At 43.1% G+C, this 26,983-nt stretch overlaps 1 protein-coding gene across 1 annotated transcript in view; it reads right to left on the bottom strand.

The window, feature by feature from the left end:
• me1 (malic enzyme 1, NADP(+)-dependent, cytosolic) overlaps nt 1-26,983 on the bottom strand; it is a 75,999-nt gene that overhangs the window by 869 nt on the left and 48,147 nt on the right. The window contains exons 4-13 of the mRNA XM_084556877.1: nt 19,932-20,007; nt 17,949-18,110; nt 12,020-12,123; nt 3,074-3,183; nt 1,730-1,827; nt 1,291-1,404; nt 972-1,077; nt 656-798; nt 395-568; nt 82-180 (exon numbers count right to left, since the gene is read on the bottom strand). Of these exons, the coding sequence (XP_084413003.1) occupies nt 82-180; nt 395-568; nt 656-798; nt 972-1,077; nt 1,291-1,404; nt 1,730-1,827; nt 3,074-3,183; nt 12,020-12,123; nt 17,949-18,110; nt 19,932-20,007 (1,186 nt within the window). The remainder of the gene's footprint in view (nt 1-81; nt 181-394; nt 569-655; nt 799-971; nt 1,078-1,290; nt 1,405-1,729; nt 1,828-3,073; nt 3,184-12,019; nt 12,124-17,948; nt 18,111-19,931; nt 20,008-26,983) is intronic.

The following is a 26,983-nucleotide window of genomic DNA, read 5'->3' as shown; positions in this document are numbered from 1 at the left end:
CAAAGGGAAATTAGCGTTCTCACGGTTTCAGCTGGACCCAGACATGATACAAGACACATCTGCTGTATGCTGAGCTCTCACCTTGGCTGCTAGCTTTAAAGAGACTTCCCTGATAGAGCTGAGAGGAGGATACAGTCTTCCCTCTGCCAGGTCCTTCTCTGTCACCATGTGAGCAAGAGCCTGTGAAATAATGAAGTAATGTTACTCTAGAGATGTATATTTAATAATACAATCAAAAATTACTCTTCCCAGCAGAACATTGAATTGTCACAAGATGGTCAGTGTTATTCACTTCACCTGTCAGTGGTCATAATGTTATGCCTGATCGGGGTATATCGCCATGATGTAAATGTAAAATTAACTGAAATATACAGTGCATGTGTCAGTGTGTCACCTCTGCTGCAGTGAGAAAGATCTCCTCAGGGATATGTCTCAAGGCACAAGCAGTGACTGCCAAGCCCACCCCAGGGAAGATGTAGGCGTTGTTACCCTGACCGGGGTGGAATATCCTGCCATCGGGCAGAGTGACGGGGTCAAATGGACTGCCACTGGCAAAGATGCCACGGCCCTGCGGCACAAAGTGATTCAGTAAAGCGGATCAATTAAATCACTCATAACCAATGCACGGGAATGCAACAGAACGATCTCGGTGCACCTCTGTCAATGTGTAGCACTGCTCTGCTGTACATTCAGCTTTGCTGGTGGGGTTGCTGAGGGCGAAGATGATGGGGCGTTTGTTGAAGGAGGCCATGTCTTTGATGATCTGCTCGGAGAAGGCTCCAGCAATAGCTGCCACGCCTGAAAGAAGTAAGCCATTAATCTGCAGTATATTAAATGTTGCATTAACTTTTGAAATTCTGTGGCTCATCTTCAGAATTAATCAATGCACCCTGGATTGCCACTAAAGTCATTAAATCCCATGTCTGCAACTGTGTCTAACACTGCCATACATGAATGCTTGTCGTTTTTACCAATGATAGCTGTGGGTTTAAGCTCCCGGACTACATCCTCCAGGTGCCTCATCTGCGGGTGCTCGTGCGCAAACCTCTCCTTTTCATGGGTGAGGTGGTCCCGACCCTAGGGAGTTAAGGCGGAAACAAAACAAAAACCATGGCTGATTTGTAAGGTGTGGAGTTTCTTTTGTCCGTCCGACTTGTTTCTCTACATTACATCCTGAAAAGGTTGTGCCAAATAAAGCATTATCAGACAACCCGTTTGCCTATAATGAGATCAGATTACAATAAACAAGTGTATTTTTGCATGTGAGAGAACAGGATTTCAGTGAGACACCTTGACAATGAGACCCTTGGAGTCGACCATCCAGATTTTCTTCAAGCTCTCTTCCTTGGCGAGGCCTTCGTTCTCCATGGCCATGCTGATCAGCTCAGCAATTCCCATCGCTGCCTGGGAACAAGACAAAAGTGGGGGATAAAAGACGAGGGGAGAGGAAAGCTGCTTAATGACACCATCATACCAGCTTTAGCAGCTTTAGTTTCACATGGCAATCTCACACAGTACATCTCATCACTCTCTCGGAGTAACATCGTATACCACACCTTCTGCATTTCCAATTGTGCCAATGAGAAAAGGCTGTTATTGGTCTGACTCTGTTCTTAAGTGGGATTGTACTTCCTCTTCCAAATTAAAAACCAACCCTTGCTCGGATCCATGCATACAGTATACGTTTGATTTTATTACGTAGTTTTGGTTAAAAGAATATTGCACCTACCTCCCCTGCCCCTTGGAACACAATAGTGTGGTCACACATTTTGCTCTTGGTGACGCGAAGGGCGGCCAGGAGTCCGGCTACAGCCACTGCAGCAGTACCTGAAGGAATATAACATCAACACTTAAGGGCTGAAGCTGATACCTACCCTTACATTCTTCACTTGAGAGTGGAGAGTGATTCAAGAAATGTAAAAAAACAAAAAAAACAAAACGAGGGAAACGTGGGGAGAATCTGGAGCTTCAGTAAAACCACAGAGCTGCAGTCCTGCCAGTCAGGGTGGAAACTGGATGTAATTAATTTGACACTGTGAAGGGAATCTTAATTGTGAAGACACTAACAAAATTGTAAGCAAATTGCTGTTTCTTCAGCACTACCTCAGTCCATCCATGTGTCTCATGTGTGGGTTTATATCAGTTGTCAGAACAGCAGCATGTGGTTAATTAGCCATGGATTCCACGTTGACATATTCAGAGTAGCCATGCAGAGTTAAGATAGTATTTTCCTCAACAATGACTGGTGTCTTTATTTGCTTTTATTGCCGGGGAGTCTTTCATTACAGCAGGGACATTTCTCTGATTATTTATGCTTAAAAAGTCACAGCCAAGATAAAGAAATAAACTTAACCTCTCATTACGTTCCACATTTTCCCTCATGTTACCCTGTGCACATACAACAAACAGTGCTGTTCATGGTTACAAACTAAGATCTGATCACAAGTGGTCACTCAAGATGCACAGTGGGATGCATTTTAATGCTACACACGTATTTCAAGCTGTCCACTTATGACTGGATCACTCAAGACATGTGTTAACATCAGGTCTGAATGGGGCTCAGGTCTGATTTGGTTTTAGGGACAGACTAACTCCTTCATACATTTATTATGACATTGAATTATTCAGACATTTAAATGAGTATTTCAGTATTTCCCATCCTGAACACTTGAAGCTGTTGTACACAACACTTACATGTGATACTTGTCTCGGTTTTACTTGATACTGGATCCGAGAGGAAGTAAGTCGTACCGTGCATTACTATTAAGCGTGTGACACATTAACGGCAAAGGGACGGGGTCAAAAATAAACCAAATGTAATGTCATTAGTGAAGCGACTCTTGGTGTGCTCACTGTTCTGTTGCATCATTATCAAAACCACATGTTAGATCATCGAATCTTCAGTGTCATCGAGAAACTAAATACATTTTACCAGTATGATTAAAACAAGTGAAATTGGACCTGAATCTCTGTCCTGTTTTGTTGGTCTGACAGTGTATGTAGTAAATGTGCATTTAGATGTGTAGAAGGGATGTACATTTCCGTGTGCGTGTGCGTTCGTACGCTGAGTTACCTTGGATGTCGTCGTTGAATGTGCAGTACATGTTGCGGTACTTGCTCAGCAGGCGGAAGGCATTGATATTTGCAAAGTCTTCAAACTGAATCAGACAGTCCATCCCATACCTGTAAGCAGAAGAGCTGCTTTTAATCTGGCTGCATTCTCAGCGTAGAATGTGAAACAGAGATTTGGCTGAGACACTAATAAAGAAAGCAGACTCTGCTTTCAGAATTTTTGTTTTGAATCAGCTCTCCCACTACACTAGATATGCTGAGAAATAGAGAGATAGAGAGGAGATATTGGCATCTCAGTGAATACATTTACAACATTCATTATAACAATAAATTCAACTGAATTTGCACAGTTCAAGGTTTATTTTATAGAAATACTTATTTTTCTAAACCGAGAAGCAAGCATGACTCCACTGTAAACTGAAGAAACTACTTTGTAATGTTTTGTTTAACAGCAACGTGACAAACTGACACCTGCTTCCCCGGCTTTACGACCGTACCTCACAAGGAGTTTCAGCGAGGGAGGTCAAACGTCTATTCAAGGAGCAGAATTTGAAGGAAAAGAACACGGAGCCCACGCAGTAAAGCAGCAGTGCTCCGTTTTACAGGGTGCTGCTCAGACCACCTATCACACACACTCAATGCAACGCGAGCACAAGAGCCTGTGCCAGTGAGCTCCTACAAAAGCATCATACCAACCAAAAATAAGGCCAGCGTTATGAGGCAGTAAATTGAGTTTATCGGCAACAAGAAAGGGACTCACGAGTTCCCATGCCTTTCAGAGAGATTGGAACTTTTGTTCAAGATGTTTTGCAGAGCAACGACGGCTGCTCTCAGGGGAAAAAAGGTTTTTAACTGTAGAAGGAATGGAAAGAACGACCCATTGAAGGTGTGAAGGAAAACAAAGCTAACGAAGGGAAGGAATGCATTTTATTTGAGATTTTTGTGTGGGCTAGTCACATTTTATAATCAGTTTTTAAAATGCATTTTGCAGCAACTATGGATTCGTGAATTTTCTGATGGCCTCATCAACCTTTCGCTCCACCTTTAAACTTCATGTTCCTGTAGGTCAGACATCGCAGTTTGCAATAAAACAATTTGGACAAGTTGAAATACATTTTTAAAAAAGAGCTAACAAATGTTAGAGCTCGATCTATAAATGAGAAACCTGTTCTCAGGCAATGAGTTGGCATCCTCACCAGTATCATCCTAGTTGAAGACAGGATTGTTCTTGCATTGCAGGGGGGTATTAAACAAATACATACAAATTAAAGAAAGAAAAATGTAAGATTAAGCCACTGCTTTTTTTTTTTTTCCATTGCACATTAACCCTGCTCGGCTTTGAATTGCGAGGCAGCTGGATTCTTGAGAGATTCCTGAGATTAAAACATCACACAGCATTCCTTCTTGTCCGGCTTCAGTGTTATGCACTTGTGGCTGATCCACAGAGGTGTATTTTAGGTTAATCCTATGAATTTTCTTTGCAAACAACGGAAAGAATCGTCTACAAACACGATTACTACGTTGCTAGCGCCACTGACCGGTTGCAGCTTTCAAAGCTCCGGAGTTGCTAGAGTGCAAACTTAAGCCTTAATCCAGAACATTTCCCCAAAATGCAATGCTGAGCTGTTGTTTGCCTTAGAGATTTAAACAAGACGGCTGAAATCTAAAGAACTTAATGAGAAGCAGTAGCACAAGGAAACTGGCATCTGGTATCTTGTCACTCAGACTCGTCAGACTACATGAATGCTTGCAAGTCGTAAAGATGTGAATCACTTCCCTCACATGAAAATGGGACTAGGAACATTCTTTATAAGGCAAGGTTACAATTAAGACTCTGTAATAATCTCACTTCAATAGATTAAAAATTGCAGTATATGTAAGATAACTAATGTCCTTTAAAGGGTGTGAATGTCTGGAAGTAAAGATTCATATTATAGTATTTTCAAGTCCATTTCACAGCTACAGACAATAGGAGGACGGGGCGAGGTCGTCTGAAACCTGTTTAAAAAACACCAGAGCTCGTGTTTCAGTGAGTGAGTGCAAAAGGAAATAGGGGAGCAGGCAGAGCGAGCAGAGTAAGTCGCCCTTCAACACCTGCAGCTCTGTAAGCTTACTGGATAACAATGAGAGGTGCTGAGGGGAACTATGTTTTTAAAAAAATTCCTCCTCAGAACACTTGTTTTGCCACGGCTGAAGTTTCTTGCTTCCTTTCCTCCTTGTCGTCTGTTTTTCTTTTAACTTTCTCCTTTCTGTTTCTTTTTTAGTCATTTCATAAAACCCCACCTCATGCCTCGTAAGGAAAATTATCCTCGTTTGCACTGTTATTGTACAACTCTCTAAAGTTGGTTCCCACTTGTCACTGTGGCTGCAAAACTGCTTAGATTTTCAGAAAGAAGGTGGAGGAGGAGGCCGCTGAGCGGAAATAGGGCAATAAAAAAAAAAAAAAAAAACACAGGATGAGAAGCAACCCGAGTTCAGCTGTAATAAAAGTTGATGTCCTTATGAGAGAAAGCCGTCGCTGGGTAGGTGTATATCCTTCCTTCTGCCACACTGCAAGCACACTGACTGACAGCATGGCTGACTTACTGCCAACACTACAATAGTGTTGAGGGGAGAAATGTGTTTTCTATCAAGCAGTGAGCAGCCTGTGCGAAGGGGAGGAATAATGAGGCCAAGAAGGGAGCTATAAACTTTTCATTGTGTTTGGGCTTCATGAGACGGAGACAGGCGAGGATAGATGTGGCCTTGCCTATTCGCCAGCACAGCGCCCTCTGGTATGAGTTGGTGCATCTCGCTACCAGGGAGGTCACATGAGTTCACGCAGAACAAGATGCTCATGCATTGAATCCAAGGAAGGGTATTTGTAGTCCAGTCTGCAAGATGAAAATCAGACGCACTACTCCCAGTATATAGTTAAAAAATGTCTAACAAGAACTGAATTCCTTTTTTGATCAAACAATCGAGGAAGCTCTTTTGAGAGACATCCGACATGGCTTTGAAAAAGGACTGAACACATGCATATTTAAGGGCATCCGCTGACCATGAACTGCGGAGTGACTATCTGCAGTTGTGGTGTTGCAGAGAGAAAGGAGCATCTTCCCACTGCAGAAAGCTCTTTGGTCTGTGGCCTGCGCCAATAAAGACGGGGGGGAGAGTGTTTTTGACGATGTGTGTGTGTGTGTGTGTGTTTCGCCTAGGACAAAGCTCTGGCTGCAGGCTATTTGCGCGCGCTGTCCCTGTTCCGCTTGGAAGTCCGCTGTCCTTCCTTGGCGACCGTCTGAGTGGAATGCGACGGCGAAATCTGACAAATCACCTCTATGCAAGCGGAATAATGATTAAAAAAAAAACATAACATGGAAAAAGGCAGGATTTGCTTTTGTGGCTTAAGTATCAAGAGCAGTAACTTAAGCACGTCTGGGCACACCCAGAAGATGAAAAAAAAAAGAATATTCCTGACTGTGCTGTGCAAAATGCATTAATCTCCCTGCAGTAGAGGAGAAAGATGCAGAGATTGTAGGGAAAACAACACAGAATTGCAATAAACAATATGCAGATGTTTAAACTGGGAACTTTATATTCTCTTGAACTGAATTAGATTAATCTAATTATTTGTTAAAGTTAGTTAATAACCGTTTGTACTTATAAGTCGCATAAGGTGCACCCACGCTGGAACAATTAGCCAAAAATAGTACAAAAGTGCAAAAGATTATTGAAATAGGTGGTGATGAAGGTGGTTTTGCATCTGCATATCCCCACAAAAACATAATTGCGCGGTTTAGTTAATATTTTCTGAAACATCCAGAAATTCGTCCTTAAAACTTAAAAGAAAGGTCGGGACTCGTTGGTAAGTCTCCAGGCTTCAGACTTATCATTTAAATAAGCAACTCTGTCAGCAAAATTCACGACACACAGAGACTGTGCAAACCCTCCATCTAGCTTTGGCAGTGAGATCAAGTTCCATCACTTTTGTCCGGTGCTTTGTCAACAGCAGAGCCTGTCCAGGGAGCTGTGGGGAGCTTATTCTGAAAGCACACAAAATAAGAGAAGAGGCAGGAAAAATACTTTCTGATAAGGCCACTCCGGCTTCCCTGCTTGTGAGGGAGTTGCAGAGAAGCAAATAACGAAGGGGAATGATGACAACGAGTCTGAAAAATCCATAAACAAAATGTGTCTCACACTGTAGCCGCGGCATCTCTCACCTAAGATCTTTCACCTGGGGTCAGCCAGCGCCAGTTTGTTCCTCTCACACTTAGCTGAGATAACATTAGCAAGTGCTTGAACCAGATTTTGAGAACTCCTTTCTTGTGTCAAAACAAGGCACAGGTCCAACGCGTTGAGAACAGTGAGCTAAGGAATATTATAGGCAGCTTTGCTACAGCACAGGTGACCACACAGTGATTTTCTAAATAGTGACTGTTGAGGCTCTTCCCCGTCTTTCAGGCAGAGTCCCAGACAGTTTGATAGCAGCTTCCCCAGACCAGTTAGCTCTACCTGCCTGCTTTGTGTCTCTGTCCATGCTACACCGAGTAGAGGTATTCAGTGCATGAACAAATTAACACTGCAGGTTTTTTTTTTTTTTTTTTTTTATCTTAAAAGGGTAGACAACAACGTAAACAGCAACTACAAATCTTTGAAGTGCTGTTTAAGTCATAATTTCTATCTCTAACACCCAATTGTGGTCTGTCAGCTAACCCGCGTTTTCCGGACCCACCATGTTGCACACAACCGCACCTCCTGCATCCTCACACCTCTGCTGCATATCTTAACTAAGGTGGCAGCGCGGGCGTGGGTAGCCTTTAAACATAGACAGATGTGGATTTGTGAGGTTATCCTAAGGATGTCACAAGTAACGACTGTTTTCGGTCTGCTCATTCTCTCGAGCCGTTCTTTTCATCGTCTCGCCCACATCTCACTGCGGCATTCCCCGCAAGTTGAACATTAACTTGTGGTGCCAGCTATGCATGCAGCAAACAACAATTTTACCCTATTGCTAGTTATAGGCCACATCCCAAGAAACAACAGACCACATTCAGCACTAATTTCTGAGCATGTACGCTCCTACACCGATCAGGCATAACATTATGACCATATCCTAAGATTGTGTAGGTCTCCCTTGTGCCTCCAAAACAGTTGTGACTCATCAGAGAATGGACATGGGCCTTCTGAGGGTGTCCTGCGGTGTCTGGCAACAGGATGTCATTAGTGGGGGGCCTTTGGGTGCTATGGATTGAGGGGAGGGGCCTCGGTGGATCATTCCACAGATACTTGATCAGTTTGGGATCTAGTGAATTTGGAGGCCAGGTCAACACCTTGTGCTGTTCTTCATGTTTTTTTGAGTTGTTCCTAAAGTGTTTTTGTGTCTATGTCAGGCTGTATCCTGCTGGGGATGGCTGCTGCCATCAAGGAGTGTCATTGCTATGGGGTGGGGGTGCCTGCTCTGGTCTAGGTGGGTGCTACATGTCTAAGTAACATCCACACAAACGCCAGGCCCAAAGGTTTCCCAGCAGAACAAGATGTGGCTGATCGGTGTAAATGATCCTATGAAGACAGGCGTTTTCGATCAATCTGAGCAGTGGAGACCTCTTAAAGACAAAAACAGCCAGACAGGTAGACTAGACAGAGGTGTAAGCTTTCCCGTTACAAGCCTGTCTAAGCCATCTGAGCCAGTCTACTAGAACAACACAGGGCTCCTTTGTATTTAAAACTTTTATTTTGCTGTGATTTACGATTTGTCACAATAATACAGCTAGCAGACGGAAAGGCTCATTGTTTTCAGGAGCAGTCCTTGCGGGGTTTATTGGCGTCTACTGCTTAACCAGTCCAACATTTCGAGAGTAAATAGTTTGAAAATATAAAAAAAATACAAAGTGAGACATGAGACAACAGGCGCTATCCCATGCGGTGGATCGTTCAGACGTTCAGTGTGATGTCTGCAAGGCTGGAGAGTTAACGAGTGACCCAGCTCCTTTCAGGAAACGCAATCCGACTTCATTCGAGACTCGATGAAACCCAAATCTCCAGCTAAGAGGACGAAGGTGGATGTCAAACATACTTCCATTGCCAGGCGGGAGACTAAAAGCAGAGAAGAAGGTCTGAAGTGATTCTTTTAGTTGGCGTGCATTCACGAGGGCCGCAGAGGACCTCGGCAGAGAAGGTCACAGACAAGGGTGCTCTGTCCAAACACAGCTGTCGAACCTGTGTGCGTATATGTGTGCGTTTGTGTACACACACACACACACACACACACACACAGGCTGCCTGTTAACTCCGTCCCTACGGGGCTTTGTGGCTGAGGCCTTAATAAATCCCCAGCCCCCTCCCTCTCTCTGGAGAGCAAGCATCTCTCAGCACACATTATTTCTCAAATCCCTGACCCGTCATTAAAGAGAGATGCATTCTTTCTCGTCTCCTCCGTTGCTCCAACCATCCAACCATCCATCCATCCATCTTTCCGTCCGGCCCTTTGTCCATGTCTTATTTGGTCAGTGGCAAAACTTTAAAATGGCTCGGGACATTCCTGTAGTTTTTGCATGCTACTCCAATTTGTCTGGGGTGCACCCAACTATTTGTGATATGAATACAAATGAACACACACAGATTTCATTCAATCCAGTTTAACAGCACCGCAAGAAAATTATCATACAGTTGAATTGCCACCTTCCTGATGCTGTTTTGACATAAAGCAAACATTACAACAGTCATGACGGTGCATGAATGAAGTGGCAAGTGTGTGTATGTCCAGTATATTTTTGGGAATTTATTTTCCCCATTGTCTAGAGATATTCCACACACTTTAAAGAATAAAGATAATTATGGGGATGTTGCACACTTTTCTTAAGGTTAACCAATCCATCAATAACAAAATAATTAGTTCCAAATAAGTCTAGTGTAGCCAAACCTTCTCTTTATTTGATTTGACACATCTAACACTTATTTGTTATGCATGTATAATATTAATGCCCATTTATTGAGGACTATAGTATATATATCTGGATTAAAAAGCAGAACATCTAAACTATGTGTTAATGTGGTGGCTATTTTTGATCAGTTGGCTACCCGTGCAGAACAGAACGACCCACCACCAACTTGAGGAAGGCTGAGGAGCGGTAAACAACGCAAAATACAAATGTTGCAATACACTGTTGTTAAATAGAAGCCATCTGTGTGTTTAGTGAGTTCATTTAGCCGTCTGTAGTGAGTTGTTACTGCAAAATACAGCAGCTTGCATCAGCCTGCTAAATCAGCTGGCCAAATGGTGCGATCAGCATTTTCTGCAAGAAGATATCTTGCCGTGTTCGGTTTGAAATGCCAAGACACTGTTAGAATTCACGGACTATGCCAATATACTGATCAAAATAGAAGGATCCAAAATGAGACCCAATGACATTTGTTTAATTTTTAATAAAATATGTTGCCAGAGCATCGCGTGAAACAAGAAACACACGTGTTGTTGCTCGGTGAAAGTCGTGCACGGCAAGAAAACTCTGTTAAGGAATTAAATATGACAAAACGGTGAGTGTTACTCTGAGAGAGAAATATAGGGTTCAGAGTTTGAAACCATAACAGAGCCTTGGTTTGTTTTTGCTGTGGGTGCTGGAGCAGTGAGATTATGAGATAATTTGTTTCATTATGCCTCAGGACAAAAGAACTGCTGATTGTTCAGCGGTGGTTTATGCTCCTCTGGAGAGGGGAGTCTGGCCCAGAATTAAAACACTGGGTTGCATCACTGACAATTTGCCCTCAACTAAGAAGTATTTTTACATGGTGTATTAAAAAAAAATAAAAAAAAATCCCTCCAGGCTTCTGCTTATTGATGATGACTCAGTGCGGAGTATTTTGGTTCATGTTTAGTTTCTTAGAAAACTACACATGAATATTACTTAAAAGACTCCAGAGCTGTAATCATTCATTGAATCTCTGAGCCCATAATTATTCATTTTCCGCCATTCTGGCTGCTTTGGGGAAAAGGCATTGCTGTTCCCTGTAGTTGGGAAGCTAACCGGTTATTAGAGTCACGGCTTCCTGTTGCCAGCTGGAGGGGCCCCAGACCCAGGCTTCTTCCATTGGTCTTTGTTCTCTCTGAGTTTAACGTTAAGGCTTAACCAGGCCTGTGTGTGTGTGTGTGTTTGGCTGCGATGGCTCCATGGATATGTCAGCATGCATGCAAAGCAAAGGTATAAAAAAGCCTGAGTCAAGGACAGGGCTGCAGTAGACACATTGGGTACCGGTCCCAGCAGGAGGCAATATGTCTCACCTAATTTCAGCCCAGAAAGGAGGAATAACGGTCGCACACGTCAATGCCTTGCCTCGTGTCTCCAAGTCAAAGAAGCTAGAGCTAATCGCTAACACCACCAGTTTTTGGCTAACACCAATTAAAGTATTCTCTTTGATTGCGGATGATATGACCAGATACAATTTCTGGGCTGGATTAATGGAGTAAACACATTCTTCCATAAAACAGAAGACGTCCCAAATGTTTGGAATCACCTCTGTTTACATGCTCAGTCATATCCCCTAAACATTCAGAATAATATTCGGAATAATATTTAGAAAACCATCACTTTTCTAAATATCTTGTGTACAACTAACAAAACAGGTTTCCCATCATCGCTGGGGAAAAAAAGGGAACTGGTTCAGTTCCTGCAATGCTCAACGTGGGCCTCTGATCGCTTTTCAATAAGCCAGCGTTGTCAGTCAGCCAGTGACAGTTTTGATTATTATTTCTTTGCAATCAAAACTTCAGAGAAGGTAGAACTCAGTGACTTAAGTTCCAGACCCCTGAATCCCACAAAGTTTGTCTTGTCCCGCCGCCTTCTCTCATCATGCTAAACTGCTTAACATATTTCTTTTAAGAGCACCTTGCGCTTCCTGGGCGGAAACGACGATAGCAGACGCACGAAGGAAGTGGGCAAGGGATGAATTGAAGATAAGCGTGGTCACACTGTACCTGTCCGCCACGGCCTTCATGAATTCATCCAGCAGGTCGTCGTAGGCCTGACCCCGCACTCTCTTGTGCCTCAGCCCAATGTAGAGAGGGTCCTTCAGTAGCGCCTGCAAAGAGGTCAGAGCAGCAGGTGAGAGCAGGAAGTGAAGCTGCTCTGGGCAACAACAAGAGCATTTTTATATGTACTCCAGAACTGATGCAGATCCAGAAATTTCCAGAAGTCTTTTTACTCACTATATTCTTCATCCCTCTCACACATTAGACAAACTTATTGTTTTACTTAAACCTGAAATGCTCACTATTATAGGTTTCCTGTATGTCAGCTGGGTCCCCTAATAAGATCATATCAGGTTTTAACAAGTAACTTACAAACTCTTAGTTCCAGTTAGTCCCAAGTAATATTATTATTTTAGGAAACTTGATCGCGAAATAGAAAAACATATAAACTGAAGTGTTAACAGTTTAGGACAAAATTTAGAGTACATTGCAGGAAAAAAAACAACAACAAAAATCCTCCAGAATTTTATTTTCTAGTACAGGTCCAGCTCCAAATATGCTAAATCCGTAACTTGTGCTGCTGCGGTAGAGCAGGTTATCCACTAATCACAAGGTTAGCCGTTGGATCCCTGACCCCTTCTCCGGCTGAAGTGACCTTTCGGCAAGAACCCGAAGTAGCTCCTGACGGCAGGCGAGCATCTTGCATGAGTGTGTGTGAATGAGAAACACTGTAAAGTGGTTTGGGGACCACTAAGGTAGTTAAGCGCTATGTAAGTGCAGATAATGTCCCAAAATTGTCTCTTTTAGGGTCAGTCCTCAGGGTAATTGATTTAAACTTTCAGAAACACCCTCCACATTGAAAGATACAGAATCGGATTATGGGGGATATGCATCACCTGACACATGCACACACACAAAAATGGAGGAACAGCACAAGGTGTTGACCTGGCCTCCAAATTCACTAGATCCCAAACTGATCAAGTATCTGTGGGATGATCCACAGAGGCCCCTCCCCTCAACCCACAGGATCCAAAGGCCCCCCACTAACAACATTCTGTTGCCAGACACCACAGATTAGATTAGATTAGTTAGATTTACTTTATTTCTCACCCTCAGAAGGTCAGATCATCTTGCTAACAATATTAGCAAGGTGGTCATAATGTTATGCCTGATCGGTGTATGCTCAAGCGCATGCACACAGCCTCACTGTACCAGGAGCTACAGAGATACTCTGATTGCATGTGTCCTTTTTTCTTGAAAAATTGAGGTGTGAGTGGAGAGGTATGTACAGTATGTGAAGTAATTCTCCCACATACACACACCTGCGTCTCTGTAGCCCTTAGACATTCGCCATAATGTGAACCACATGTTAATATCCTGCATGTGATGAGAAACCCATGCTGTCAAGTCATTTCATGGCGAGCTGCAGACACATCTCGGTGCACAGCCAATCCTAACCCTGTGGTCAAACAAATGTGGTCATGATTTAAAGAGAGAGGTTATTATTACCGAGCCCCAGGTGATACTGTACAATCATCCATATTATATAACGGTCAGTTTATACAGTCCCAGAAAAACATTTCTATGAAATCATTCCTGCCGTCCTTTTATCCCGAACAGAAAAAGTTCAAGGGCACGAGAATGAGAATGAACAATGTACACGTGTGAGATATGTGGGCCACAGGAAACCAACTGTTTTCCAAATTTACGTCAACTGAACCGCTCATCAAAGGCAAACTTCAGCCTAAGGGGATGAAGGAGTGACCTCTCACCTTTGCACGGCAGTATTATGATGAGAAAATTAAGAGCAGAAGTCAACGAGAAAGCGTGTGAGATGGCATTAGGAAGAATGGCAGAAAGAAAGTGAGGCTGCTCTGAGTTCATCGCATATTTCACCTGATCTTTGACGCTGTGCACGAAACATACAGCGTCTTAACATACTACAGGATAGATTACTAAGTAAATCTAAATGTACTGCACTCTTTATGCGCCAACTTCAGGAGAATCTTGATCCCAAAGCTAATCTGCTGCGTTGTCATGCCTCGCCCTGACAGATGACCTTTACTTCTGGAGATGGATAATTAGAGGGTGCCACTAAGACGAGTGCGGCTCTGAGAAGGAACCGTGCCACCTTTCCGAGGCAGGGTCAACAGCCGCCATCTCCAAGAGCAGCTGAAAATGCTTATTCAGGACAGTATTTATTTGAAGTTGACAACCAATTTCCTGGTAAGCCTTTAATGGATGGCAATTAGCTGGAGGTGTCCAAGTTCAACTGTAACCAAAACAAGCATAGCGACTTTTATGTCATCCCGCGGGGAAGATGACGGGCATCAGGAAGAGGTTTCGGTGGTGATTTCAGTCAATGATGCAACACTTTTTTAGTTCTGCATTTAAAAAGTGAAAGAGAAGAAGTCCTGGCCTCGTTGACACTGGGATGACCTGTTGACATGAGTTGTCTTTCTGTTCCAGATTATCAGCTGCTGATTGGTTAAGCTGTCCGTAGCGTTGTACAGCCCCTCTTCACTCAGAAGGGATTAGTCATGTGTATGGCTTTGTAGTTCCTGCCGACTGGAGACTCATCTCCGTTTGCAAAGTGAAGACTGTTTAAGTTCAGGACAGTGGCATCCAGCTGTATTCAACCGCTTCTGTGCTTTTGTGCATCAGAAGCTGAACAAGGCCACATATCAAAGCAGCCGAGACCTGTCTGAACCTGCGGTGGCCCACCCAGGACACGCACAAACAGCATATCGTCCAGGATAACATTGTACTCTCACTTCAGACCGTAGTGTGTGTCGAGTTTACATCAGGAAAGATCAAGACCCAGAGATACATACAGGCTTGGGCGATCTGGGGGTGACCTCGCGCTGCACTATATGCAACAAACAGATAAGAGTCATTGTGGTACTGAGGTATTATTATTGCTAGTTCTCACACAAAATTACATAGCTATTAACTTCTACCGTGGAAAAAGGAAAGGTCAAATTATTCCTTTTTTTTTTGTTTGCTTTCTTGCCGACAGTTTGCATGATATGCCAGAGGCAGGTTAGCTTAGCACAAGAACTGGAAACAGTGAGAAACACACAATGTGGAACTTTTATACTTTGATTGTTGCATAGCCCCGAGATAGACTGGCGATTTGTCCGGGGTGTACGCCGCCTCTCGCCCGATGACAGTTAAGAAATAGGGATATGAGATTTAAAGGTTGGTTTGAGTGTTGAGTGTTGACTTAAAGGTTGGTTTGAGATGCAGGAGTGGTATCAATCTCTTCTTGCAACTATTGGAAAGAAAACAAAAAAGCTTATGTCTCAAAACTATTGGTCAGAAGAAAAAAAAAAACAACGAAAGTATGTCTCAGCCGTGGGATGTCTGCCCGCCTCCTTCTACCCGCACATGCACTCAAGGACAAATATAATCCGATAATAACAGTCATTTTAATAATTAGCTACCGCTACCTCACAGCCCCCACCCCTCATCTGTTGCCATCATGCCTTCACAGTCGGGGCTGCAGGGTGAAGTGGGTTAGCGAAGGGGCGGCGGGCGAGCATGCCTCCCATGTGAATCCGGTCCAGAAAGAACTGCACATGTACACACACAACCATTTATCCCATTACAACTCATTTAGCCTGTCATCTCTTTAGAATAAGAGAAAAATGGAAAAGTCGACCACAGCCAGGCAGACTACAGTAAAATCTCCTTTATAGCAATTTATAAGTTGCATAAGTAGCAACGTGTGTGTGACTGGAGGGAAGTAAATCCTGTGTATACATGTGTGTACAGTATTTATTTATATGCACAGCCTAATCTGTCAAGAGACAATATATAATATACAATATAACTACAGTACTTATAAGATTAACCCTGCACAGGAAATTACTAGAAGCTGAAGAAAACGGCGGTGATGTAGGTGACGGCAAAATTAACATTGATTAACACGTGAGAGAACCCGGCTGTTCCCAGTCTTTATAAAAAGCTAAGCTAAAGGCCTCTCGTCTTTCGGTTCCACTCTTAAAAACAGAAACATGAGTGACGTCGAGCTTCTCCTCCAACTCTCTAGAAGACGTTCTAACTTCTCTACGTCTTTTAAATTAAGCTTCAGGTCTAATTCTGTTCTGTTTTCACCTGTGATCTCTTCATTTACGATGCATGTCAGTCGAAACAGTTTTTCACTCCTTCCGCAGGTATTGGGCCAATTACTAACAATTACTAATGAGTGTGGAGACTCTGATACAGCTTGCAAAAGTTGTGTCATGATGCCCGTAAATGTCCAGCACTGCCGATGTGCGCCCAAGAATCTGCAGATGGGATTATTACATTAAATCAAACTCATTCAGGCCGAATGAGCGGACTCAGTGTGGAAACTTTTTATCTTTATATGCCTACTTACTACAGTGCTACCTTTTGACCTCTTCCTGTACTGGCATCACCATGCTTTCTGAGGTTAAAGACTTGGCAGACCAAGAGACGATTTTTCTCTTTGTCCAGCTGCAAAGGACTGATGAAGCCATGCAATGTCTATTATGAGTTCTCTGGAAAAACTTTTTCTTTTGTTAAAATGTTGCGAAAAATGTGCTGAGACTAAGCCCTTTGATAATGTGTGTATTAGTGCCGTCGGAAAGTGACCTCAGCCCGTCAAGGACACCATCACCTGCACGAACTCACACCAATTTCTCTCAGCTACTTTTCCTTAGTTTTATTGCAAACTCAGCTCTAAACATCTGCTTGGAAACCGACCTTTGGAGACTGACTCATCCGAAGACCGTCTTGGAAAATGACGGACGGCTCCTGACAGACTGAGCTCAGCTGTGTTGGGCACACAGGCATCTGAGGCTGCCGCACCCTTGGCCGAGGCCAGGAGTTGTGTATATATAGAAGTGGACATAGGCTATTCTTAGTCTGTTTAAGAGTAAAGACACACGTGCCGCCCTGCGCAGAGCATGGATCATCTTTCAGAGATGCTGCCATAAAGAACAGGAACCATAGGTTAATGACTGCTGGCTGCTCACCTCACGGGCTGGCAGAGGGGAGAGGTGCTTTCCAAAAACTGGCATCCAGCAATGAAGCTGCTTACTTCACTTATGTAAAGGCTGTTTCCTGGTTGTAAAGTGTGAGGTTTGTTTTCTTTTTCTTGGCAGATTTCTGAGGCAAGACCTACCTGGCTACGGTGGATGAACCACATTAGCCTCAGATTATAATTATTTTTAGCTTCCTGCCTAAGAAAACACACAAATTCAATCAGCAACAGCTCCACAACTGTGAGGCCAAAATTAACAACCTTGAAGGCTACGAATAAGTGAGAGAATTGCGAAATACAAAAATCCCCCCTTGTCGCCATCATCAGCCTAGAGGGGGATTTGGAAAACCCGACAAGAAGCGGAAATGTCTGTCTAATAAAAATTTTAGATTTGAGAGCAAACAACACCCTGGTAACAATGAGTCAGTAGAACTGGAGATATTAAACTCGAAAATTCCTGAGCTGCAAATCTCTCATGCAACAGAAAAATAAATGTGTGTTCATGGAAATGAAGCATGGAAAGGTAAGAGGCAGCCTCATGTGGAAAGCCAAGCTACAGCGTCTCCTCCTTGAATCTGTATCCTTGAACCAAACCTTTTGTCAACTGTGCGCTGGCTGTTGCTCAGGTGCAGTGGGAGGTTTAGAGGTTGAATTGCCATTGTATTTACACCTGCGGTAGGTGTGCTATGCGCCATTAAGTAACACAGAAATCTGGTTGTTACATGAGAAATTTTGCTGACTTCTATATCACGTTTATGCAGAAATACAAGGCGAAATATTTCCCTCTGCAAACCTACGAAGTTCTGCGGAGGTACCAGAAAGAGCAGTGTGAGAATAGCTACTTTTCAGCTCTAAAAACAACAACCACACCTACTGTAAGCTTTTTGTAGTCCTGTTATCTTATATTTAGAGATCAGATCTTACCTCATTGTCTGTGCCCACGTCCAGCGTGACAGGCAGACACTGCTGTGGTGGCATACCTCCACAGGCTGTGTAGAGGGCCAGCTTGCCAACTGGGATGCCCATGCCATGGCAGCCCAGGTCTCCCAGGCCCAGGATCCTCTCTCCATCCGTCACGCACACAGCCTGTTGATACAAGAGCCAGCAGGTCTTAACAATAATCTGTATGGTTTCAGGAGCAATCCTAGAATATTTTTTTATATTTAGAAGATTCAAGTTAATTTCATCAACTGAACCCTATTTCATCAAGACAAGCCCACTGCACTACCAACAAACATGGTATTTTCCTTTACTGTGAGCCAGGCACTCCTGGCTTTCCACTCACCCAGTCACTTTACTCATTAAGTGACTAGTTCCTCCTCTGGGCTGATTCCACAGCATGAGTTGTGTAACAGTTAATATCAACAGCAGAAGAGTTTAATGCAAAACATTCCTAATTCCGAGTGATTTCTTTTTCCACCACTGGCGTGACGCAGATAGCTCTGGCACAAAGATTTAATAGCCGTGTTCCTCCCACAATCCGACAGCGGCATTGGTTTTGTCACTTAACAATTTAAAAACGCATTCTTAGACATTTATTTCAACCTGGCGTATTTCCCATTAACGTGGCTGCTGTGCCTTTATATGATTTTTTTTTTTTTTTTTTTACACAAATCATCTAAAAAGGAGTGAGTCACGAGTCAGGAATGAGCCACTTGGAACGATCATTTTGCTAATTGGGATGGGGATGAAGGCGATGTCCATAAGGGGATCTTTGCCAGCAGAACTAATCACCAACATATTCCTCTGTGGATCAGGAATGTGTGGTCAGGGGTGGTCAGGGGTCATCATGAAAAGTAATGGTGATAAAATAAATTATACTATTTGTCCATTGGTCTGTGATATAAATGATTCCCATCATTTTTATAGTAAAAATCACTGAATTTACACATTTAATCTGAAAACAAACGCTTTAAAGTATTCATGGCCAATGCCGGCTACAGTTGTCACATACTCTTTGGTGCAACTTCTCATTTTCCTCAACCTCCACAATGGAGAGGAAGAGTGCAAAGTTAGCATGACTCATAGAGCCATCGTAGCCACATGGGGAATATACCTGGTTTAGACACTACACTGGTAGCAGCTGAGATTTTTACACTTATCACTTATTAACATGTGACAGAAAACCTGCAAAGGCTCGCAAGTGGACGACTACCGTGACTCCCATTTGCCCTCTCTCAACTGCATTGTTAAAAGTAGGGCATATTAGGTGAGCTATGATAAGACTACCCCCGACAACGTGAGGCGGCATGTCAGTGCTGAGGTAAATGCCCTGCTGTTGACAGCCGTGAACAGGTGGCTGAGTCCGCAGGTATATCTGACATGCCAAGAATGCTCGCTGGTGTCGTCATCCTAAATATGACCGGATTATGACTTGCAAATAGCTGCGCTGTGCACAAGATTAAAGGAATTGTTCAGGGTTTTGGGAAATAGGCCAAAAAAAGGCAGATCATGATGAAATCCTTTGCATAATTAGCTATTTTCAATTTTTGTTGAAAGCAGTCAAAAGTGACTCATTGAACCTAAGTCTTACTGTGACAAGGGAAGGTGCTCAGAAAAAAATAATTCCATTGAGAAAACTAATCCCATTGTAGTAGGGATGTAATGTATTTATGCCACAGACACTGAATATTAATGATCAAAAATAATACAGTGCACGTGTTAGTGTAGGTCATCCAATGCAAAGGCTTCCTGATGTGTCTTGATGCATCTTTTCATAGGCTAACCCTAACCCTAACCCTAATACAGTGTACCCAAAGGCAAATTTGTAAATTTTAGACAGGTATGGATGTTTTCTGATGTCGCTCTTGTCAGTTCCAAGGATGTTTCTAACGTAGTAGTGGTACGACAAAAGTAAAACTATCAAGTAAAAAGAGCTGTTGACACTGTTGTGGTAATGTAGTCTACCTTGACGTCCTTTTCCGGCCAGTTCTGGAGTATTGAGGCAATGTGGCCACGGTCATGAATGGTGATGAACAGCCCCCTGGAACACAGAAACATAGACCACCTTGAGTATGAATGAGACAACACATTAGAAAGTTGACCAGCACAGGGCATGCTCACTGTCCAAGTTCCATGTTGTATTGTACTCTAATAAAGCAAAAGGATCACTAAAACAGTCTTGGCAAAACAATAGTAAAAGCACATTAAAAGCCTCGTATGACATTAGAAGGGTTTTTGAACCACTTTGAGCTGCAGCTCAGAGACAGTTTAAGCTGCTGTTTCTTTTCTGCCTTGCTTTCTTCAAATCTTTATTGAATACTGATGTCACCTGTCTTTAATGTCGAGCCTCGAAGCCAAGGGTCTCTGCACCGACTTTGCTTTAAGCCCTCGAGGCGCCCCAAGGAGTCATTCATCTCTGTATCACTCCCCTCCTACCAAACCCCACTCCACTTTTCTTTCCTTGCTCACATGGCATCGGTGGCCACCGCTCCAGGACAATCCTAGGACAGAGATAATTTCCACGTGTGGGGTCCAGCTGCAGCATCTCTCCTACCCAACGGACGCATCTGGTTATAGTAAGGTCGGGGAAGGCAACACCTCCTCTATGTGCCAGCGACAGTAAAAACATCGCTATTTGTTAAGAGACTGCTCATAAAGTAGAAAATCCATCCACCCCGGCTCAGTGCGCATGGAATAAAACAGTAGGGAAATGGTAAATGCAAACAGTGTAATGCACTGTTAAATGTAAGAGAAAGACATAAAAGTGTCACAAAAATATGCTTTGATAACTTGAAGCAGATGAAGCAGAGCCACTGTCGATATGGGTTTCCATTCAACGCACAAGAACACGATGGAGAACTAATAAGCCTAAAATTAAAATGCAAACCTCAGATGTATACATAAAGAACAGCCTTAAAATAACTTATTGAACATCACAGCAACAAAGGCATACAGCTGATAAGACTTTAGAAACCTTTCTCAGCTGAAGTTTGTGCGTCAGGCATATAGGTCATCAGTCAGGGCTACCACACGGAAGAGGAGTTTGCACATGGCACCCAACGTCAGTGGGCCCCAGGGCTCTGCTTGTGTGCTCTCAGAAGTAAACTATGTGTCCTTTCTGAGCTCTAATTGACTTGGCCGGGCTCATACAATGAAGGTCCAGTTTGAACTTGGTGTGCCTCCATGATGGGGACTCCCGGTTGGAACAACTCTCACATGTGGGTTTACTGTAAAATCACAGTCATACACCTTGGGACATGTGGAATCTGTTACCAAGAGACGAGCCTTTGGACGACTGGGAGAACAATTTGTAAATTAAGTGTGGACTAAAAATGCCAGTGACGATTAACAGAAGCTGTACTGTTTTTGCACGGTATGTCAAAAGATCATCTGCATTGTTTTTTTTAATTTCTACTAAATTTAAAACTGACCCAAAGACGATCAGTCTGCCAAGATAAAGCACGTCACAAATTTTAGTTTGTTAATCTTAGTTTTTTGTCAAATTGTCGAACAGGGGCTAAATAACGAAAATCTTCTTTAGCTAACCCTACATTAGAAGAAAATGTGACAACAGAAAGGGTTGGAAGAATGGATAAAAGGTAAATGAATAGATTGCGACTGAGCCATGACACAAAAACAACAAGAGCTCTCCAGGTCACGTGAAGGTCACTGGGTCGCAGACATCCAGCTTTCTAAACACGGCTTTTTTTGGCAATATATTGACGCACGCCCGCGTACATTTAAACAGTCTGAAAAATGTCTGCAGCTGTAAGGGATCGTAGGGAGCAGGACCAGAAAGGGGGAGAAGAGCTCTGCTGTGTGTGTTTATCTGAAGTCAGGAGAACGTGAGCCACTGTCAACAACAGCATTAAGAGGAATTCGGGCGGAAAAAAATGGCGTTGGAGCTGAGAGGCTGACCCCTCGACATGACTGTCGGAAAACACCTTTACACAATGGATCAAAGCAGACAGCCTTCACGGGCATTAATTCCTCATCTCTGTCGGCTTGGAGGCAACCAAAAACCTCTCTGCTTCATCACTTTTCCATTGTACCTCTCCTCCCAGCCTCCTTTTCTGCCGCTGCATTGTCAAGGGAGCTGTGACCACGTGGCCGTTGACCCTGAGGTACTCCTCAAGACCAATTCACGGTTTCCACACATGCCTTAAATTGTAGTAAGGATGGAGCTGCACATATGTTTGAGTCCTAGTGGACTTGGCAGCTGACACAGTTTACTTCACACAGACACAGATACAAAGAGCAGTTGATGGTCTTTTTGCGTTTGAGGAGGACTGTGTTGCATAGACCAACAAAGAAACAATCTGCAAAATCTCATGCTATCGGGAGTCATGCCGCTTTAAATCCATCATCACTGTCTATTAAGATAATGATCCTTTCAGAGGAGGAATTTGCAAATGGATCATTGACGTTATACAGTACAGCAGCTGTAAAGGGTATGTATATTATATGAGAGGCTTTGGCCACAATCCATATGAGTCAGTGCACAGTACAGTACACCGTGTGTGTGTTCTTGTGTGTAAGTTGTCAGCTGTGTGGGCCAAAGTCTAACGTTGTAGATCCATTTTTCTGGGCCCCACAACTTTGAGGGTTAAATCGGTTAAGACTTGGTTCAAGGGTAAAGGATACAATTAGGTTATGGTTGGGATAATGGTAAGCGTTTTATTTGAGATGGTTAGGGTAAGATCTAGTGCCCTTGCCCCAAAGATAGAAATGTTTGTGTGTGTGTGTGTTTGACATATATATGTGAGAACATTGTTCATTTCACATGCTAACTTTGTGAAATGAAGTCATTTGGCTAAATTTCTTCAAAGGGGTGACAGCTAGTTTGGGGTTAAAGGAAAATCCCACCCTTGGATACTCTCTCCAGTTGTTTAGTCGACATGAAAAGGAAAACCAAAAAATGCCCTGCATCATTTTTAGTCTAATAGGACTGCTGTTGAGGGAAACAATGTGGTGAAACTGTGGTTCCAGCCTTGTTTTGTGAAACGTAAACCCACTGCCCTGTCAAATGAACTCAATACCTCTTTATGGGTACAAACAAGACTTTTAGCTATTTGTGCATCACTTGTTTGTGGGCTATTCCAACCACTGCTTTGCAATATGAATTCTTTATAAAGTACTTTTAGCTTACTGATTATCTGTTGCGTTTCATTTTCCATACTTTAGGATGTAGTAATGAACATTTGCCCATCGATTACCATTTACTAAATAATTTAGTGTTTAATTATGAAATATTTTTGATCATTTCTGTAGATATAACTGAACTCATTTCACTCTTGGCTAACTTTGTTTTTAACCATTTATCCTTTGAGTGTAGGCATTGTACTAGTTCTCCATAAATGTTTACCATTTGTCCGCTGTGGGTTTACTCCATTTAGCCGACTATTATAAAGTTTAACCATTGGAACCCTTTATTTATGCACCTATCAGGCATAACATTATGACCACTTTCCTATTGTGTAGGTCTCCCTCTAAAACAGTTGTGACTCATCAGAGAATGGATATAGGCCTTCTGAGGGTGTCCTGTGGTGTCTCGCACCAGAATGTTATTAATGGGGGTCTTTGGGTAGTATGGGTTGAGGGGAGGGGCCTCTGTGGATCATCCCACAAATACTTGATCAGTTTGGGATCTTGTGAATGTGGAGGCCAGGTCAACACCTGGTGGTGTATTTCATGTTTTGTGAGTTGTTCCTAAATCGTTTTTGTGCGTCTGTCTATGTCAGGCTGCATCCTGCTGCTGGGGATGGCTGCTGCATTCAAGGAGTGTCATTGCTGTGGGGTGGGGGTACCTGGTCTGGTCCAGGTGGGTGCTACATGTCAAAGTAACATCCACACGAATGCCACGTCCAAAAGTTTACCAGCAGAACACTGAATTGTCACAAGATGACTGCTCCTGTCAGTGGTCATAATGTTATGCCTGATTGGTGTATAACTATAACTGTTTGTCCTTCATTTGGCCTACTTAAATATTTTCAGCAAACTGTTTAATACTTGCAGTTAGCTGACTATTTAATTTTCTTCTTTGTTGAATATTTTTTATATGATCTCAGTTTGTCCTTTCTCGGTGGTTACAGCTGCATTATTGTCTGATATTTTCAACTTCCATTGAAAATGACTTGGAGCTTGATGCCTTTTCATTCCATTGTATTTATTGTCTGTGCAGATGAATCAGGCATGTGGTTGGGTGTGTGTGTGTGTGTGTGTGTGCATGTGTCTGACCGCTGCTGATGAAATAACTGCAATGAAAAGCGGAGGCCTCATTTTCTAGATGAGAGGAGGGCCACAAAGCGCCGAGCCGCCATGTGAGGCGCCTCCTGCAAGAGAGTGTGGCGAGATCACAGTGGGCAAAGAAAACAACCTGGTGGCCCTGAAACAGCACCACACCGCTGACCTGCAGCCTGACACAAAACACACCCCGGGGACTGCGGAAAAGGCTGCTGGAAGCTGGGAAGGAGGAAAAGCTGCTTTCCACACCATGACCCCAAAACACGCTCTTGAGCCCCACACAAGGGAAGCGGCCGCCAATCATTGACCCATGTCCACACAAAACACCACCAGTCACCATTCTTCACCCCAGTAACCTCAGTCTTCACTGCGCCGGATGACTTCAGTTGGCAAGCCAAGGTTCAGCTGACACAATGGACACAAATCACTGAGAAAAGAGTGTGAAAATAGTGTTAAAGGTCACCGTCACGCACTATGAGATTTCACCAACTAATTAAGGTCCAGATCTGCCACAGCAGACATGTTTTCATGGTTGGTTTGGGGTTTGCCCTGAAAAAAAAATAAAATTATGACATGATTTTCTCCTTTGAATTAGTTTGAAAGGCCCTAAACAAATTCTGCATTTGTTTGAAAGCGCCTAATTAGAGCAGAATGAAGCCCGCATCTCACAGAGGGACTGCCCACAGTGAGGAGGGCTCATGCCAAATAAGCGAGGCAGACAATTCCCGTTTTATTACCGTGCAGCTTGAACTTTTTCCATTTAAAAACAAACTCTGGGGATTTCATGAAAGCTTCTAAAATGTAATTTTGACACAGGTCCAAAACCCAAGTTACAAAACACTGGGTTACATAAAACCTACATGTCTTTTATTAACCTTATTTTTAGTATCCTCTGTTGAAAAGATTATTTAAAGCGTGATAAATGATTAGACTTTCAGAGTTTGGCCTGTATGCAGAGCTAAAGAACTGTTTATTTTGGAGAATATTTAGAGGCCTGAAGAGGTGGAAGTCTCCGGGGTTTTACATTAAAAAAGACACTTTGAAATAAAATCCAAAAATTACAATCTCATGTGACAGAGACAGTCATCTTATACCCCCTGCTTGTGGCACTATCTAATATCTGGTAAACAGTGGGGACTAGCATTATCGAGAACAAAATAACATTCTTTGCGGTAAAAGGAGGTCGTATTCAAGATTGAGAGTGCATCACATAAACACTTGAAATGATCATGTTTCACAGTTGGAACATGGAATTACAGTATAGGCCACGGTGTAAAAACCATTACATATACAGATTTGTTAACATATACCCATCAGGCATAACATTATGATCACCTTCCTAATATTGTGTAGGTCTCCGCTGTGCCTCCAAAACAGTTGTGACTCATCAGAGAATGGACATGGGCCTTCTGAGGGTGTCCTGTGGTGTCTGGCAACAGGATGATGTTAGTGGGGGCCTTTGGGTCCTATGGGTTGAGGGGTGGGGCCTCTGTGGATCATCCCACAGATACTTGATCAGTTTGGGATCTAGTGACCCTGGAGGCCAGGTCAACACCTTGTGCTGTCCATCATGTTTTTTGAGTTGTTCCTAAAGCGTTTTTGTGTGTGTGCCTGTCATCACTGAAATGTTTTTACAGCTAGCAGAATAAAAGTCAAGTTAACATTTGTTAGGGGTGGGTGAGTCTTTATTTCTGAGAGATGTAACCACAGTTTGTTTCACAATAAAGAGTTTAGAAATGTTGCTGTGTCATACACGGAGGTCAGTTTTCATTGGCTCTTTGCAGCCCCCTGCCAAAGTCTCTTTGACCAAAGACCGTTTTTCCAGGTCCAGGCAATAACATTTGTGTAAATCATCTTTCAATTTGGAGGGTGTTTCTGAAAGTTTAAATAAATAACCCTGAGGATCGACCGTAAAAGACGCAATTTTGGGACATTATCTGCACTCACATAGAGCCTAACTAACTAACCTCAGTGGTCCCCAAACCACTTCATAGTGTTTCTCATTGACACACACTCACACACCAATGGCGGTGGTGCTGCCATGCAAGATGCTCGCCTGCCGTCAGGAGCTACTCCGGGTTCGGGCCAGGGATCAAACCGCTAACCCTGTGATTAGTGGTGCCTGGTCTGGTCTAGGTGGGTGGCACATGTCTAAGTAACATCCACACGGATGCAAGGTTCAAAAGTCTCCCAGCAGAACATTGGATTGTCACAAGATGGTCAATGTTATTTATTTCTCCTGTCAGTGGTCATAATGTTTTGCCTGATCAGTGTATTTTTACATTTTTGAATAAACCCAACAGGCCAAACTGTCCAATGGAAGCATAATCTAAATATTTGTTTAACCCAGATCTATTGCATTGCATACAATGAATATTTAAACATTACAATTAACTCTGAAGTGTTGTTTAGTTTATGCAGCCATGTACCTGCTCCAGTCATCAGCCAGCTGGAGCTGTCAGTGGGCCCACACAACCGTTACACTAATAACTTTCACATTTATGCACACTGACCATGCTGAATCTTTAGGGTTATGTAATAACTACGGTTATGTAAGCCATGTGAAGCTGCACGTCTCTCGTCTCTGTGTAGTAACTGTACACCAACGGTCTCAGACAGACAGTGGGACACTTTCAGCTGTCTGAGTAATGTTACCACATGTCACTGCCATACTCTGTAGCGGTGCTATACACATCATAAAAGTTGAGTGCATGCTCAGAATCTGCTTGTGCTGTAAACATGAACTGGTTATTCATTATTCATTCCGCTGTGGC

This window comes from Chelon labrosus (assembly GCF_963514085.1).
Source record: "Chelon labrosus genome assembly, chromosome: 12".
Classification (NCBI taxonomy): domain Eukaryota; kingdom Metazoa; phylum Chordata; class Actinopteri; order Mugiliformes; family Mugilidae; genus Chelon; species Chelon labrosus.
This window is presented reverse-complemented; position numbering and strand designations above follow the sequence as displayed.